The sequence below is a fragment of the Leptodactylus fuscus genome, chromosome 8 (assembly GCF_031893055.1).
Source record: "Leptodactylus fuscus isolate aLepFus1 chromosome 8, aLepFus1.hap2, whole genome shotgun sequence".
NCBI classification, from domain to species: domain Eukaryota; kingdom Metazoa; phylum Chordata; class Amphibia; order Anura; family Leptodactylidae; genus Leptodactylus; species Leptodactylus fuscus.
Genome location: NC_134272.1, coordinates 72,180,947 through 72,196,019, shown reverse-complemented (window position 1 = coordinate 72,196,019; position 15,073 = coordinate 72,180,947). Strand labels below are relative to the sequence as shown.

General features: G+C 43.1%; 1 protein-coding gene across 4 annotated transcripts in view; it reads left to right on the top strand.

The window, feature by feature from the left end:
- Positions 1–14,600, top strand: part of UBR3 (ubiquitin protein ligase E3 component n-recognin 3) — a 102,938-nt gene extending 88,338 nt beyond the window's left edge. For all 4 annotated transcript variants that reach the window (XM_075284175.1, XM_075284174.1, XM_075284173.1 and 1 more), the window contains 8 exons: positions 2,138–2,238; positions 8,274–8,398; positions 9,828–9,935; positions 10,607–10,732; positions 11,329–11,508; positions 11,792–12,001; positions 12,977–13,116; positions 13,308–14,600. In XM_075284175.1, the coding sequence (XP_075140276.1) occupies positions 2,138–2,238; positions 8,274–8,398; positions 9,828–9,935; positions 10,607–10,732; positions 11,329–11,508; positions 11,792–12,001; positions 12,977–13,116; positions 13,308–13,425 (1,108 nt within the window). In that variant the 3' untranslated portion in view covers positions 13,426–14,600. The remainder of the gene's footprint in view (positions 1–2,137; positions 2,239–8,273; positions 8,399–9,827; positions 9,936–10,606; positions 10,733–11,328; positions 11,509–11,791; positions 12,002–12,976; positions 13,117–13,307) is intronic.
- The last annotated feature ends 473 nt before the right edge of the window (positions 14,601–15,073 follow it).

The window sequence follows — 15,073 nt, the reverse complement described above, 5'->3', positions numbered from 1 at the left end:
AGGCACAACTAGAGAAGGGCACCAAAATTGGCGTCAGGAAAATCCAGCAATGCTATGAAATCCATCTATACGCTGCTTTAGTCACTACCATTAAAGGGATCAGGGCTGAATATAGCTACTCAACATTGAGAAGTGACCCTGCCATCGGACTATGGTGTAGAGTACATTTAGTCTAGGTATATTGCTCTGCCGATAACCTATTGTATTATATCACTAGTATAGGTGGGTGTATTTATTGCCTCCCTATGTACTTTTTTTTTTCTCCCCCCTCTCCCTGGTTTAAAGGCCTTTATTGAGTGTGGACTGTGCGGTTACCAGAAGATGCCGTCTGAGAAGTCTTTAAATGCTTGCTCATGAATTTGTAACTCTCCAAGGGGCTGTTCTTGTCTAAAAGCATTGCGCTTACTACTGTGATAGCAATTTGTGACCCAGTTGGCGGTGCCAGGAATCGTGCTCTCCGGAGTACCGTGGGCTTGATGTTTCAATTAACACTCTTTGTTACTTTAGCTTATTTGCCAATTTCTTATTTGCATCTTAATTTAAGTACAATGCCCTTTTGTTTCCGAAAAAAGGCTGTAATACATAGGTGTTCTTGTATGGAAATGGTCCCAAAATCCCACTAGAGGATTGTTATGCCCACAGATGGTCATTCTGCGCTTCTACGATTTAACCATTTGTTAGGATCTCAGAATTGGGTATCATGAGGGTTGCAATTTTTCTGGGTTTCCCATGCGTTATCCAAGCATAGAAGCCATGTAGTCACCCTACACTCAATGTAGCACAGCTGCTTAAAGGGAATAATGGGTTTTATCTCCCTGCACATCATGTGTATTTTAAGGGGTGTTTCAGATTTGTAATGTTAATGACTGGTCATCAGAATCCGATCACTGGGGGCTCTGACATCTTGGATCCGCTATATAAAGAGACCACAGTGTTCAGGTGCTGCCTCTCCCCTAAATACCGCACACAGCGATTGATATATTGCATCTCCGATATATTCGCTTGAATGAGACTGACCTACAAGAATGAAGGTGGAATTACTGACTCGTGTAGTGGCCCCCACCTGGTCATTGCTGCCGATTTCAGCAACTGATCTGTGGGGGGTCTCTGGTGTCCTACCAATCCAATATTGAGGATAGACCAATGATTCCTAAAATGTTAAGGCTGTGTCTTCTGCTGGATTTTCAAGTATTTTACCATGGCATAAACAACCCAAATTGGAAACTCGAGAAGTAATTTCTGCAGCTTTTGCCCTTTGCTTTGCAACGCCTGGTAAACACTCTGTAGTTTTTGTGCAGCATGTGGATGAGATTTGGTTGTACAGGTCTCCCTTCAGCTCTGCTTCTGTAGTACATTGCAGGGGTTACTTACTGACATGTAGGAATAGGGCTGCTGTACGTTACAGCATTTTGGATGAACGTTGCAGCCTCTTCGGTACTTGCCAAGCATAGCGCCATGGATTTATGCTGTGGTTGTGCTTGGTATTACAGCTCATTCACTTGAATGAGACTGAGCTGCAATCAGGCCATGTGACTGATGAATATAACTTCACTTGACCTGTACATTAGAGGTGGAGCTCAGGGGAAACCACTTCAGCCAGCTGATCTACAGGTTTCCCAGTTGTCAGAACCACAGGGACGTTCCATTTATGATGCATCCTAATGGTAGGCCCGGAAAACCGCATGACACAGGCACCAGAGTACTGGGAGTGAAAATGGGGTACGCCAAGGAGATCAGGAAACAGCCCTGCGGCTGCCTCACATAAAGGGAACTTTTTATTTCTTAAATGTAGATTGTGAGCCCCATATAGGGATCACAATGTACATTTTTTCCCCCTATCAGTATGTCTTTGTAGAATGTGAGGAAATCCATGCTAACATGGGGAGAACATACAAACTCCTTGCAGATGTTGTTCCTGGTGGGATTCGAATCCAGGACTCCAGCGCTGCAAGGCCGCAGTGCTAACCACTAAGGCACCAGATAAAGGGAACTTTCAGTTATGTTTACCACGATTCTAATACCCTATGCCATGTAGGGAGAACATTGCGGCATCTAAATCCAGTATACGGTAGTATCACATATCCTATATTTAGGCGCAGGGTCTTTCCTAAATGCTTTCCTATTTGTGCTTCCTCAGGGCCGACGAGGATGAGAGAGCTGAGGTTCCTTTACTCTTCAGAGATGTCACCTCGATATTGCTCATTCAGGTCCTAACAATGCCCCAGCCGCTGCGCAGAGGTACGTACCCTCATAGCATTGTATTTGGGGGTAATCACGGCAGGATCCGCTGTGTCCGATCAGTCTCCAGAAGCCGCGATTCTTCCTTATCAGCATAAAGTGACATTGGGCTGGGAATTCGCTTGCGGTTTGACTGGCTTATCTGTGTCCCCTGTCATAGTCTTTTATCAGTCATTCAATAGAGTGAAGGCACAAGGTCTTACCGAGCGAAGGGAGAGAATAAACCGCCCAAATCTCCGAGCGGAGAAATCAAGTCCTTTGTTTGACCTTTCTATGTTTCAATGGGCAAGTGTGGATTAATTTTTCACAGTCTTACGACTGCTTAAAGGTGAAAGCTACCAAATGATTTTGCAATTCGAGGATTAGACAGGTGGAATCGCATGAAACTGGAGGTGACTTCTAAAGGTAATTACGTTACTACGAGAGGAGTCACGTCAGGAAAGGCTTTCGCTAACCTGTTCGGACAGACAATCTTTTCTTTGTACTCTCAGCCGGACTATGTGATGTATTTCTAGTACCGCTCTTTGGATTTTTTTTTTTTTCTGCATGGGCGGACGTTTACAAAAAGGGAAAATTGACAAATAAATCTGATCCTATATGTGACTTGTCATCTCCTGGCAGGGCAATATGTAATTTCAGGTATATTCTCTTTCATGGTGGGGAAGTTTTTGAAGACTTTTTCCCATTTTGAACCATAGATAGATCAGAATTTTAGGTCTTTTTCCTGCGATATTCCTTCACTTTTATCTAGGATTCTTGTCCAGTGAGTATTGCTGAGACTAGAATTGGGCAATAAGCCCATTGGGGTGTCCATTTAATGTTAAATTTGACTTGAAAGGGGACATAGTGTACACCCATCTTCCAGCTTTGAGGACGAATCGGCCACAGTTTAGTCAATGCACACATATCATCTCCGACACTCAGGAGCCCTGAATCCTGCCCAGTGTACAATATGGTGCCGCAGGGAACGCAGTCTCTATATTTACCCGTGTCTTTAAACATGAAGTCCACACCATCCCTGATACCCTTCAACTTTTTCTGTGACCCCTTTTGTCATAAAATCCATCAATCAGAAGCTCGAATGTCTTTTATGACTTGCTATTCAGTTGCTATTTTTTTTCCTATGAGTGCAGAGCTTCTGAGTAATAGATCATGTAATAGATATGGGGGCTGGGAAGATGTCTTATAAAAAGGAATACAGCCCTTAAGAGATTTGATATTGATAACCTACCCTGCTTTGTCTGACCGGACAAACACTGCGGCCTCTTGACCTCATACTAAACACAGCCCCGCACCGTATAGTGTACCATTCTAATAGGATGGAGCCGCAATACCGAGTACAACTAGGTTGTAACAAGGCCATGTGACCCATGAACGTGCCGTCACAACTCTGAGAAGAGGGCACTTATCAGAGCTGATCGGTAGAGGTGCTGGCTGTTATCCTATATCATAGTCCCCAAAAAATCCTCTAAAAAGATCTATTACATAGTTTATTAAATGTAAATAAATTTATATAAAAAACTAAGCGGATCTACTATTACAGAGACGTCTACATTGGTTTACAGGAGCAAAATTTGTACAAAAAGTAAAACTAAAGGTGAAGTCTTGAGAAATCATTGTGGTTTCCGAACCAAACCCCAGCGTTGGCTCGTGCCCTTGAAATGCTGTTCGGGGAATAGTATTAAGTGCCTTATTAGCTGTTGGATATACTTGGTATCTCTTTCAGTCCTCCATTGATTAAGCTAAAGTAAATGTCATTATACTACTCACGCTGTTCAATCCAAGGGAAAATTGATCTGAACCCTTCACCATGAAAGAGCACCACAAATTAAGTCTTTTATTATGGTAGAGCTTTATATGATAGAGGTCAGAGTGTTTATAGGCGTCATGCCATCTACGGGGAGCACGACAACATTAGCACGGAATAGAAACATAATGGATACGAAGACAGAGGGAGAATAAACCCGATTAATTTATTTTGGTCTGTTTTAAAGAAAAAAAAAAAATAATTTTTATTTTTTATTACATCATAGGAAGTATGCAAATAATTTAGCTCTTTCCAGAAAGCTGTGCCACTTGGTCTCAATCTTAAAAGTCAATATCTGACCCTTTAGCAGGTCCTTGAACATGACTAGGATATAAGTGGGCCTGCCATTCAAGTCCTATTCCAAGGACTAGATGAAGGGTAAGACGTTGCCTTATAGTGTATTGCTACCATCCTAGAGGCACAAGGAAGAGGGCTAATTTGCATCCCGTTTCCCAGATGTCCTTTACATGGCCTATAAGATTCCTTATCATGGTGCTCTCACTAAGGAGAAACTGTTCCTTTAGATCCCTACAAAGGGCCTCCTACCAAGCCAAGAAGGTCTTCTACTCTAAGAGGTAAGAGACCCTTTGTAGGGATCTTAGGTTATATGTAGGGTTCGGATATAAGTGTCCAGATTGGCTTACGTTCACATCATGTTCAGTGGGTTAGACATAGAGAGTCCTGGAGATTTCTCACTTCGGGACACCCTATGGACATTTTGACCTACGGCGCGCTTTGGATCAAAGCTTCTTTTTCTCGGTCATGCAGGTATTGTAGTGTGGCCACCCCCATAGGTAAGATTTAAGTGCTTTACATGTTGCCTGTCCAGCACAATCCATAGTTTTGATGGGTCCAAACTGCTGACAGGGTCCCCCGCGCACATGACTCAGACGCCTCTCGCTTCTTTAATAGCATGGTTTACAGTTGTCTTGGCTTTGCTAGCAGCTCCAATTACTGCCTTTGTTATCATTCAGCACAGTTGCAGCGGGAGCGTGCTTGGACTCTGCGTTTGGCTCTATAAAGTCAGCCTTTTGGCTCCTGTCCTGTACTGTTAACATTTATCACACGCAAGAGCAAATTAGCCCTTTATAAAGCCGGAACATTAGACATCAGCAGAAATCCAGGCTGACAGTTTTGCCGCTTCTCACTTGCCATTAAGTTTCATCATGAACTAAAATGTTAAAGCGAACCTGTTAGTAGACAGGTCACTGTGATCTTAAATTCTCCTACATTTACTGCTAGCTTGTGCCCAGCTAATGGAGGGCAATGGACGCCTGTCGAAAGTTATGGCTGCCCCAAAGAGCAAAAAAAGCTCTGCAACACATCTGATCAGATTCTGGTAACGCAGATGTTACAAGGCCTCGTCCACCTTGATACTGAGACGTTATTCTACTCAATTAAAGGGAACGTATAGTTAGGAGATTTTTGTTTAAATTGCGTTTTTATGTTACATGTCGGAATATACTTAAGAAAGGCTCTTCTTCTCCTATCTTTAGATGTCTTCTCTGCGCCGCCATTCGGTAGAAATACAGGTTTTCTTCGGTATTCAAATGATTTCTCTCACAGCACTGAGGGTGGTCCCCAGCCCTCGGTAACAGCACTGGGGGTGGTCCCCAGCCCTCGGTAACAGCACTGGGGGCGGTCCCCAGCCCTCGGTAACAGCACTGGGGTGGGCCCCAATGCTGTGAAACAACTCTCCAGCGATGCCTCCATCTTCTTCTGGAACGGCCTCTCCCTGTGTCTTCTTCCGTCTTGGGTTTCAATCTTCTAGGCCTCAGGCAGAGCCGACTGTGCATGCACGGGCCAAAAGAAAATGGCTGCTTAAACCAGCTTACTGTGTAAGCGGCCATTTTCTTGTGGCCTGGGCAATGCGCAGTCAGCTCTGCCTGAGGCCTAGAACATTGAAAGCCAGGATGGAACATATTTGGTATGTTAGTTAAAGGGGTTCTCTGTATTAGGAAGCCCATTTTATATCTAGTTTTTGGGCATTTTAATGCTGGGTTCACACCAGTGCTTAAACTCCATTAAGGGTTTCCATCCCTGAATCTGTTTAATAAATGCGGAGACCGCACGCATTGGCAGACCCCATTATAGTCTTTGGGGTCCACAGGTTTCCATGGGTAACCGCTTTCTTTAAGCGGATTAGGTTTCTGCTCAGGGAATCCCCACGAACGGAAACCCGAACACAGTTGTTAACCTAGCGTAAGATTTATAAAGCTGTCCTGTAATGGAAAACCTTTATCTATGAGAGAGCAGCTAAAGTATCTCTCACTCTGGAGGACTCAACGTGTCCATGCCTTAGGCACAGTCCATTGATTTCAATAGGGACTGTGTAATGCTTCACTTCACCTGTGGTGGTGCTGCAGGGAAATTAAACACTTGCTACAGAATTCTTTTGCAAGTCAAAGCTGGATGCTTCAGCAACGGTCAAGTGTGTGGAGCCCCTTGTAACAAACACCTGGACAATCCCTTTAAGAATGTCACACAATAGGGATTTCTTACAATGTTAGCACTGCTGTTTATGCCAGCAGTTGGAGAATAAAGTCTCCTCCATATAATAGTGGTGGGCTTGCCCGGTGACAGCGTAGTATTTGAGCTATGTTGTTTGGCTCTCATCCCATAAATGCGGCGTGCGTACAGATATACTTCACGTCGGCGATAACGCGTAATGTAAAATTGATTGTCAAAGTAAAAGACATTTGCTTTATGGGTGATTGATGGTGCGTCCTGCGGACAGATGAGCGGCCTCAGATCCTCAGGTCTGATACATTCGCCACATTTCCGTCACTGTCAGGCATGCATGTTTGTATAATACCGCATTAGCATTCACATCTCTCCCAGATAGTCGGATAAATACAGATCGGCCCTTCTTATATTTTCCGTCTCTTACTGTCAATCCGCCTGAAGAATAATTTCATCATTTGCGGCCTTTAGCGTCGGCCATTCCTGCTTGTTCTCGTCTTTTTCCAGTAAATAAAACGCCAGGTCCACTTGCCAGAACTGCAGTATTCAATAAAGTCTACTGTAGAGCGGTTGTAGAAGTCTTCTGATTGATCGGCCGGCTGAAGGCAATAATAAAACTGCTCTGTTCAGGCCGCCAAATAACGGCTGAAGGAAAGCCAGCCATTGCAATTGTTCTTAGTAAGGAGTTAGACTTTCTCAATGAACGTCCCACCGAAACTGGCCTTCTGCTCAATTCCTGTGGACACGTGCACGATTTAGTGACTGGTAGCAATGTTGCCTTAGGTTATACTGGAGCTCCCTAGGATGTAGCTAAAAACCTTGTGCGGTTATATTCTGCTCTGTGCACTCTCTATATATGCTGAAGGTACAGTGATGTGTAAAAGGTCACACAGTTCAGCTTCCCTCTCTCTATCACAGGGGTCAGCAACCTATGGCACTCCAGCTGATGGGAGTTGGTTTTACAACAGCTGGAGTGCCAAAGGTTGCCTACCCCTGCTCCATCATATAACCCTATATATTACAGCTTAGCTTCTCTCTTCTATGGTATAATCCTATATATCACAGAGCTCAGCTTCTCTCCTCTATCATATAACCCTATATATCACAGAGCTCAGCTTCTCTCTTCTATCATATAACCCTGTATATCACAGAACTCAGCTTCTCTCCTCTATCATATAACCCTATATATCACAGAACTCAGCTTCTGCCCTCTATTATATAACCCTATATATCACAGAGCTCAGCTTCTCTCCTCTATTATATAACCCTATATATCACAGAGCTCAGCTTCTCTCCTCTATCATATAACCCTATATATCACAGAGCTCAGCTTCTCTCCCTCTATCATATAACCCTATATATCACAGAGCTCAGCTTCTCTCCTCTATCATATAACCCTATATATCACAGAGCTCAGCTTCTCTCCTCTATCATATAACCCTATATATCACAGAGCTCAGCTTCTCTCCCTCTATCATATAACCCTATATATCACAGAGCTCAGCTTCTCTCCTCTATCATATAACCCTATATATCACAGAGCTCAGCTTCGCTCCTACAATTATATCCTGCTCTCAGATAAAGCATTATGATCACGGCTCTGTACTGTGGTCTATACTGGACATGGCACTTCTTTTGCAGGTTGTCCATATAATGCCACTTCATGCCAAGGCTCTTTATACCCAGTGCTTTGTACATCTTGTACTTCTATGTAGTTTTCTTCCTTTGCTTGTTTGTACTCATGTACTGTTTGTTCTCTTTGCAGAACACTTTACCTGCATTGTGAAGGTCCTTTACTCCCTGCTGTACGCCCAAGCCCTCGTCGCAGTCACTGTCAGACTTGGTGCTGAGAACCGAGTAACCTGGAGAGAGTCTGGAGCCCAGAAGAAAGTAAGTAGAAAGGGCAGTCTATTGAAGTTTAGATGTGAGTAATATCCGCCCATGTTCCCGCTGTCATTGCCATTTTTATTTTCAATGTGCTCTTTATTTTTTGGCTTAAATAACGATTACATGCGGAAAATCAATGGCTGCTGTATTTGTGAGAGTCTTTATGTGATGTTCTGCTAGGGAATAAGCTATTAGAGAGAGGTGACATTTTTCAGCCATCAGCCCCCGTGAAAAGTTTCAGCCGCAAAAGGTGCCGAGGTGGCAGAATCATTCATTGTATAATTGATATCCTGACACGCTGACGCCTCACAATACTTCACTGGCACAAAACAAAGGCGTTTCAGCTCCATCGCGGCAGCTTGACCTCTGTCTATCCGAAAAACAAACATTTTAGCAACATTTCTCTTTACCCTAACTAAAATGTTCCGCGTGCCCTCTGGCGACATTGCGGACACAAACTCCTGCTTTAAAATGGCATTTCGCCCCAAAATAATCATTAAACATTAGGGTTTTTTTTTAGCAAGTTAACCACAATGGACGCCACGAGTTCAGCTGCCGCAGGGTTTACGTCACTGCTCCTGAATTGCTTTTGCACGTATTTGTTTATACAGCCATGACTTGGCCATTGATGCATAAGTAGACTAACTGAAATCTAGGGTGACTATAGGCATAGCTGCCCAGGTTTCCCAAAAATTGATACCCAGGCAGTAAGGGGTAAGACTCAGATGGGTAACGTATAGTCATAAGCGGCATCCCAATGGTTTCCCGCTGCGGTGCTCAGGTCAGTAAGTCCCAAAGGAATGAAGGGCTGCTTAAAGTAAGTGGAAAGTCCTCATTGTGACTGTGCAAAAGTTTTAGGTGGGCGTGCAAAAAATTGCTTCAAAGTAAGAAAGCGTGTTAATAGTTTATTTTTGCCAACTAACCGTTTTGGTGTGACCTTTGCCCTTCCATCAGTTCTTCTCAGTACTTCCAGACCGTTTTTGGCAGAACTCGGCAGGGAAGTTGTTCCCGCCGCCATCTTGGAGAACTAAGCCCAGATCTTCAGTGGATGTAGACATGCTCCAATCCTTCTGTCTCCTCATTTCATTCCAGACAGACTGGATGATGACGTTGATGGACACAACAAATATTGATGGAATTCAGATTTTTCTTTACCTCATTCGCTTCATTTTGTTAATTGACAAAACGAAACCATTACCACTTACTTTGACAGTACACACGAGAGCCTTTAACCCATAGCTTATGTCCGTACGTCTATTTTCCAATCATGTTTCCTACCTTCTGATTGGTTCCTTTCGCTTTTTAGGACGTGACAAAAGAAATTTATTTTGTAAGATTTTCTAACATTGTTCTGTAACTTATGTTGTCACCTCTTTTGTCTTTTTAGTTCCGTTTTTAGTGTTTTTAAAGCTGTTTTTCTTCTTTGTGACAGAGCTCCTATTCTCCTGGGAAGTCATGGGAAGCCTTACTTAGTTCATTGATAAGTGAATTATCAGCAGGGAAGTTCTACCAAGAAGAGGAGAAGGAGGACGTTACAAAGGTATAACTGCTTATATTGTCATTTTAGGCCAGTGCCACACAGCAACTTGTTGCATCACATGAAGAATACAGTGCTGCATTGCGACATTACATGTCATTATTAGAGATAAGCGAACACTGTTCGGATCAGCCGTTCCGAAAAGCACGCTCCCATAGAAATGAATGGAAGCACCTGGCACGGCAACCGGCCACCGGCAAAGTGTACGTGCCAGGTGCTTCCATTCATTTCTATGGGAGCGTGCTTTTCGGAACGGCTGATCCGAACAGTGTTTGCTCATCTCTAGTCGTTATTGTAAATGACATTGCATTGTGACCTTACGTGATTACGATGCATTCATAGCAAAAAATCCTACCCTGATTTTTGGTTGCTAGTTGCACGCCACTTTGTACTCAAACTACAACACTACACAAGGACATATCTAAGATTTGGTGTGTGGGGGGGAGGGGTTTACAGACAAGTCTCGCACAGCTCTAAAATGTCTTGCAAGTCGCACAGATGTGTTTGGTTGTATGACGTACTGATGCAGTACACATGTCGCCGTATAGCCTTCGCTTTAGTTCTTGCAGTACCCATAAATTTAGGCAACAGGTTCTTGGGCTCCGTGAATGTGATTTATTGTATTCCCTTTTTTTTTGTTCATAATTTTAAATTTTTCTTTTTCTTCTTTTCAGGTCAACCCTATTGCTTGGACTTCACAGTCTATTGAACATCATTTGCAGCAATTTTGTCTGCCCTTCCTGAGGATCACAACCCTTCTCCAGCACCATTTATTTGGGGCAGATATCCCGAGCTGCCAGGTATACGGCCCGAAAGAAGTGATGGTGTACATGACCGCTTGCTCCAATGTATTATTTATTGGTGTTGTGCTGTTTTCTCCATTGCCGAGTGTCACCTGACTTTCAGGTGGAGAATGAATAGAAGTGATGCTGTGCATGTGCATTGCTTTCTATATTCAGGTCTGTGAGTTAAACAAATGACCAAGACCATTCTGAAGATGGCTGGCGATCCCATGAGAAAACGGGGAACAAAACTGTCCTCACTGTTCGTCTGCAGTATTTTCCTAACAAAGAGGTTCATCTCAGCTGATCTACTCCATCTTTAGTAGGGGACAGATGAAAAGGGTTAATGATCCCCTTTGTCCTACTGCAGACCGGGCACAGCAGGGAGGATGTTGCTCTAGCCAGTTATCTCACAGTCAGACATAGGACACAGAGGAGGATCTCCTGAGACAGAGGAGATTGATTTTGTATATTTCTTGGTTTTAACAGTAATATGAGCTAAATTAGGATTAAGGGAGATGATAACGGAGAGAGATTAAATATTATTATTATTTTACATTTCTGTGCTTTCCGTTAGCTACCAGAAGTATCGACACTGACATTTGTTTTTGCAGGAAGAAGATGAATTTGTCGTCCTTTGCGGCTGTTTAGGAATCTTGCCATCAATCCTCCAAACATCTCGAGACTTCACCAGCGCGGCTTGCCTAGACTGGCCGGTGTCTGCATTTGACCTGATGTCTCAGTGGTGTTCAGAATTGATTCTTTATGTAGAAAAACAACCCGACCAAGTTAGTGTATGTAATATTTTTTTTATTTTTTATTTTATGTAAAAAAAAAAAACAACAATGTTAAAGAATGATAGAAACAAACCCAATGCACCATACCTTTTTATAAATAGAGTGCAAGTCACTTTTTCTTTTGCATTTCACTTACACTGAGCTCCTCTATCTACAATACATGGGCTGTAGGCTTATTGGTTCACTGCTTTTGGAATATTTAGTTTATTACAGAATGTATATAGCATACACCCCTCCATGTTACATCTGGTAACGCTGCACCTCTTTTTTTTTTTCTCAGGCTCTTCTTATTCAGGAGACTAAGTGGGACTTACCAAGGCTTCTTCAATTGCCAGAAATCTACAACACCATTTTCCAGTATTATCATAGGAAGGCCTGCAGCGTGTGCTCTAAAGTTCCCAAGGACCCAGCACTTTGCCTTGTTTGTGGCGCATTTGTTTGCTTGAAGGGTCTGTGTTGCAAGCAGCAGAATTTCTGTGAATGTGTTTTGGTAAGACACTGGGATTTTCTTTCTTGACTTGAGATGTAATAATTGCGTAGCTTCACCGGTGCCAGCTGCTACCTTGCAGGCTATGCTTGCTTTCATATCTGGTAAAATCCCAACATCATTGCAAACAAAGGCCTCTGAGAAGGTCGGCATGATGTTAAAGGGAGTGCCCTCTAAAGGTTTGTTTGACTGAGACTCTGTCTTCCTAATTACATCAAGGAAGATAGACCTGCACATTCTCAGTCAGTGCCCTCTATTGGTGTGCATACTTGAGGCACTGGCATCCTAATTACATCATGGAAGTCAGATTTGCATATTTTTCCCATGTTCCTTTGCACAGTGGAGCGCTCATGACTTAATAAGACTCCACACACCTAAATGGTGGTCTCTCCCTATGGAGTGACGATATCCCCTCAACATAGATTTCATACATCATTTATTCTAGTGAACTTAAAGGGAAGTGGTGAAGTCGGTGAAAAAAGTTGCAAATTGTTGTGCAAAAACCCAACATCTAAGTGGTTTACAGAGGTAGGGAGCCCCTTCATCATGCCCTCGGACCCCTGTGATGCAATTGTGGGCTACCAGTGGTTGACATAGGCTTGACACGACTCCAGAAGCCTATTAGGTTCTGAGACAGTCTATTGTCAGTATATCATTGACAGCTTTCTAAGTGTAAAAACCCAACAATACAGGAGCATTGCAGTGTATTATATAAGCGACAAGTGTCACTGCTGTTCTGGAAGTAGAAAGTACACAGACTAAGATTTTCGATAGAGTAGTTACAAAAAGGGCACACCTTTGGCATATATCGGGCGCATAAACGTCTATATAGCTTTTTTGGTATATTCATGGAACAGAATGAAAAACAAAATCCTAAGCGGGACCATAAGGGTAAAGAAAGGGTTAATGATATTGATTTAATGCATGATGCCGGGGGCTTTATTCTCATTCTTTGTTGCTTATTTCTCCCCCCTCCAGCACTCCCAGAACTGCGGTGCCGGCACCGGGATCTTCCTGCTTATTAATGCCTCGGTAATCATCATAATCCGGGGACACCGGTTCTGCCTCTGGGGTTCGGTGTATCTTGATGCACACGGCGAGGAAGATCGAGAACTCAGGTAATAATAATAATGAGCAGGATATTACCTGTTTATAACCTTATGATGGAATCGGAGGGAACAGTCGTTTCCATTGTACAGATGGGTTCATCCCTTGCATTTACTTATCAGACCTTCACCGCTGGTGCATAATGTCAATCTGTTATGTCTTCTCACAATGCGTCATCACATCCTTTCCCGTCTCTTCACAGACGCGGGAAACCACTTTACATCTGCAAGGAGCGTTACAACGTGCTGGAACAGCAATGGGTGACGCACACGTTTGATCACATCAATAAGAGATGGGGCCCGCATTACAATGGCCTGTGAAGAGCAACGCAATCGCAAGTGAAATGGCTAGCAAGAAGCAAAGGGCTTCCTCCAGAGAGAAGAGGCAGGGGCGATCCCTGCCGCCATAAAGCTATTTAGTGATTAGGTGCTATCGTACTAACACATCCCTGCAAGCACTGGAAAAGCTCGGCGTACCAACAGCCGAAAGAACGAAACCCTGCGGCCGGCGTTGTCCCGAAAGCACAATGAATATTGAATGTTCAAGGCGCGTTTCCGCTTGTTCTATGTAGATTATTTCTCTAGTTTCTGTACATTTTTTTTTTTTTAATTATTTTTTTTTCTTTCTTGCTTCTGGCTATATGTGTACGTGTCGGAGTGTACAGACACTGGAGACACAATGCACGGCTCAGTACAACAGGCCGACTTTAGGGTTGGTCAGCGCTGCTTTGTATACCACCCGTCTGGTCATCCATCTCCAGTGCAAGCTGCCAGAGGGGGGGAGGGGAGGGGGGAGATTGTTGTGAATATAATGTGCTGTGTTGAATTGTGGTATTTAAGTTTCTTTTTTGGCTTCGGAGCCTTACCTTACAGCCTAACTCGACCATACTGAAGCGATAGTTTAGTGTGGCTGGGTGCGGGAGTTCTGTTTGCTAAGTCGGACTGCACTTTTCAATGTTTGATAAGCTCACTGTAAACTAATCTTATTAATGTGCCCTTTTTCGTGTCCATATGTAATTAGGAATCCATTGTAAAACACCCCCCCTTTTGTTTCCTGTGAAATATTGTATAGTTCCAGATGGTATACAGATGTTATTAATGACAATTTTAATGTAATCATATATAAATATTACTGTGTGTGTGTATAGGAAAAAAAAAAATACATGCATTCAGGGACATATAAATAAGTGCGTTATTTGTCCGGAGGGTCTGCGCAAGCTTTTTTTTTTTTTTTTTTTTTTTTTTTTAAGGCTTTGTCTACAACTGAATCCATTCTCAGGAATTTTAAGACTCTCGCTAGATAAGGAATTAATGAGATGTGATGTTGGATTGCTGTATTCTTTCTTTTTACCCTCACCATTTCTTTCTGCAAGGGGTAAGTACTTTTGTTGTATGCAGTGAACTAGGCATAAATGACATCCGAGCAAGACGTGGTCATCGAGGTCTTGTACAAATGTAGAAAACAATAAAACAGATCATCTAATCTGAAACCTGAATGTTCTTGGCTGTGGGTGATTGTAGAGTAGAGATCAGGACAAGAGGGGGGGCTGTGGAGGCCGAAATACCGACTCAGGCTCCTGTCACAGGCCATAGCCCAATCCAGACGCTTCCATAAATGGCTGACCACTATGGTCCGTCAGAATTAAAAAGCGAATTTATTATTTTCTTCTTTCCTCCCCTCTTCTTCCATTGGAGGTCACCATGTATGTTACCTGCTATATACCTCTCATGTAGTTGATTGGATTTCATTGGAAAGCAAACTCTTACTGCCTATGAGGTGCATAGACAAATCTATCAGTCCTCCTTCTCACATAGACATGGATTTCATTCAGGTTATGCTTGCAGAATGGAAATCGGGCCAAATCTCATCCGCAAGATATGTTTAATGTCCTGACTTTACATATTACTATAGTCATTCCTCTATATGACCCCAAAAATCAGAAGAACTATGTGCAAAGGGCTGAGCTGT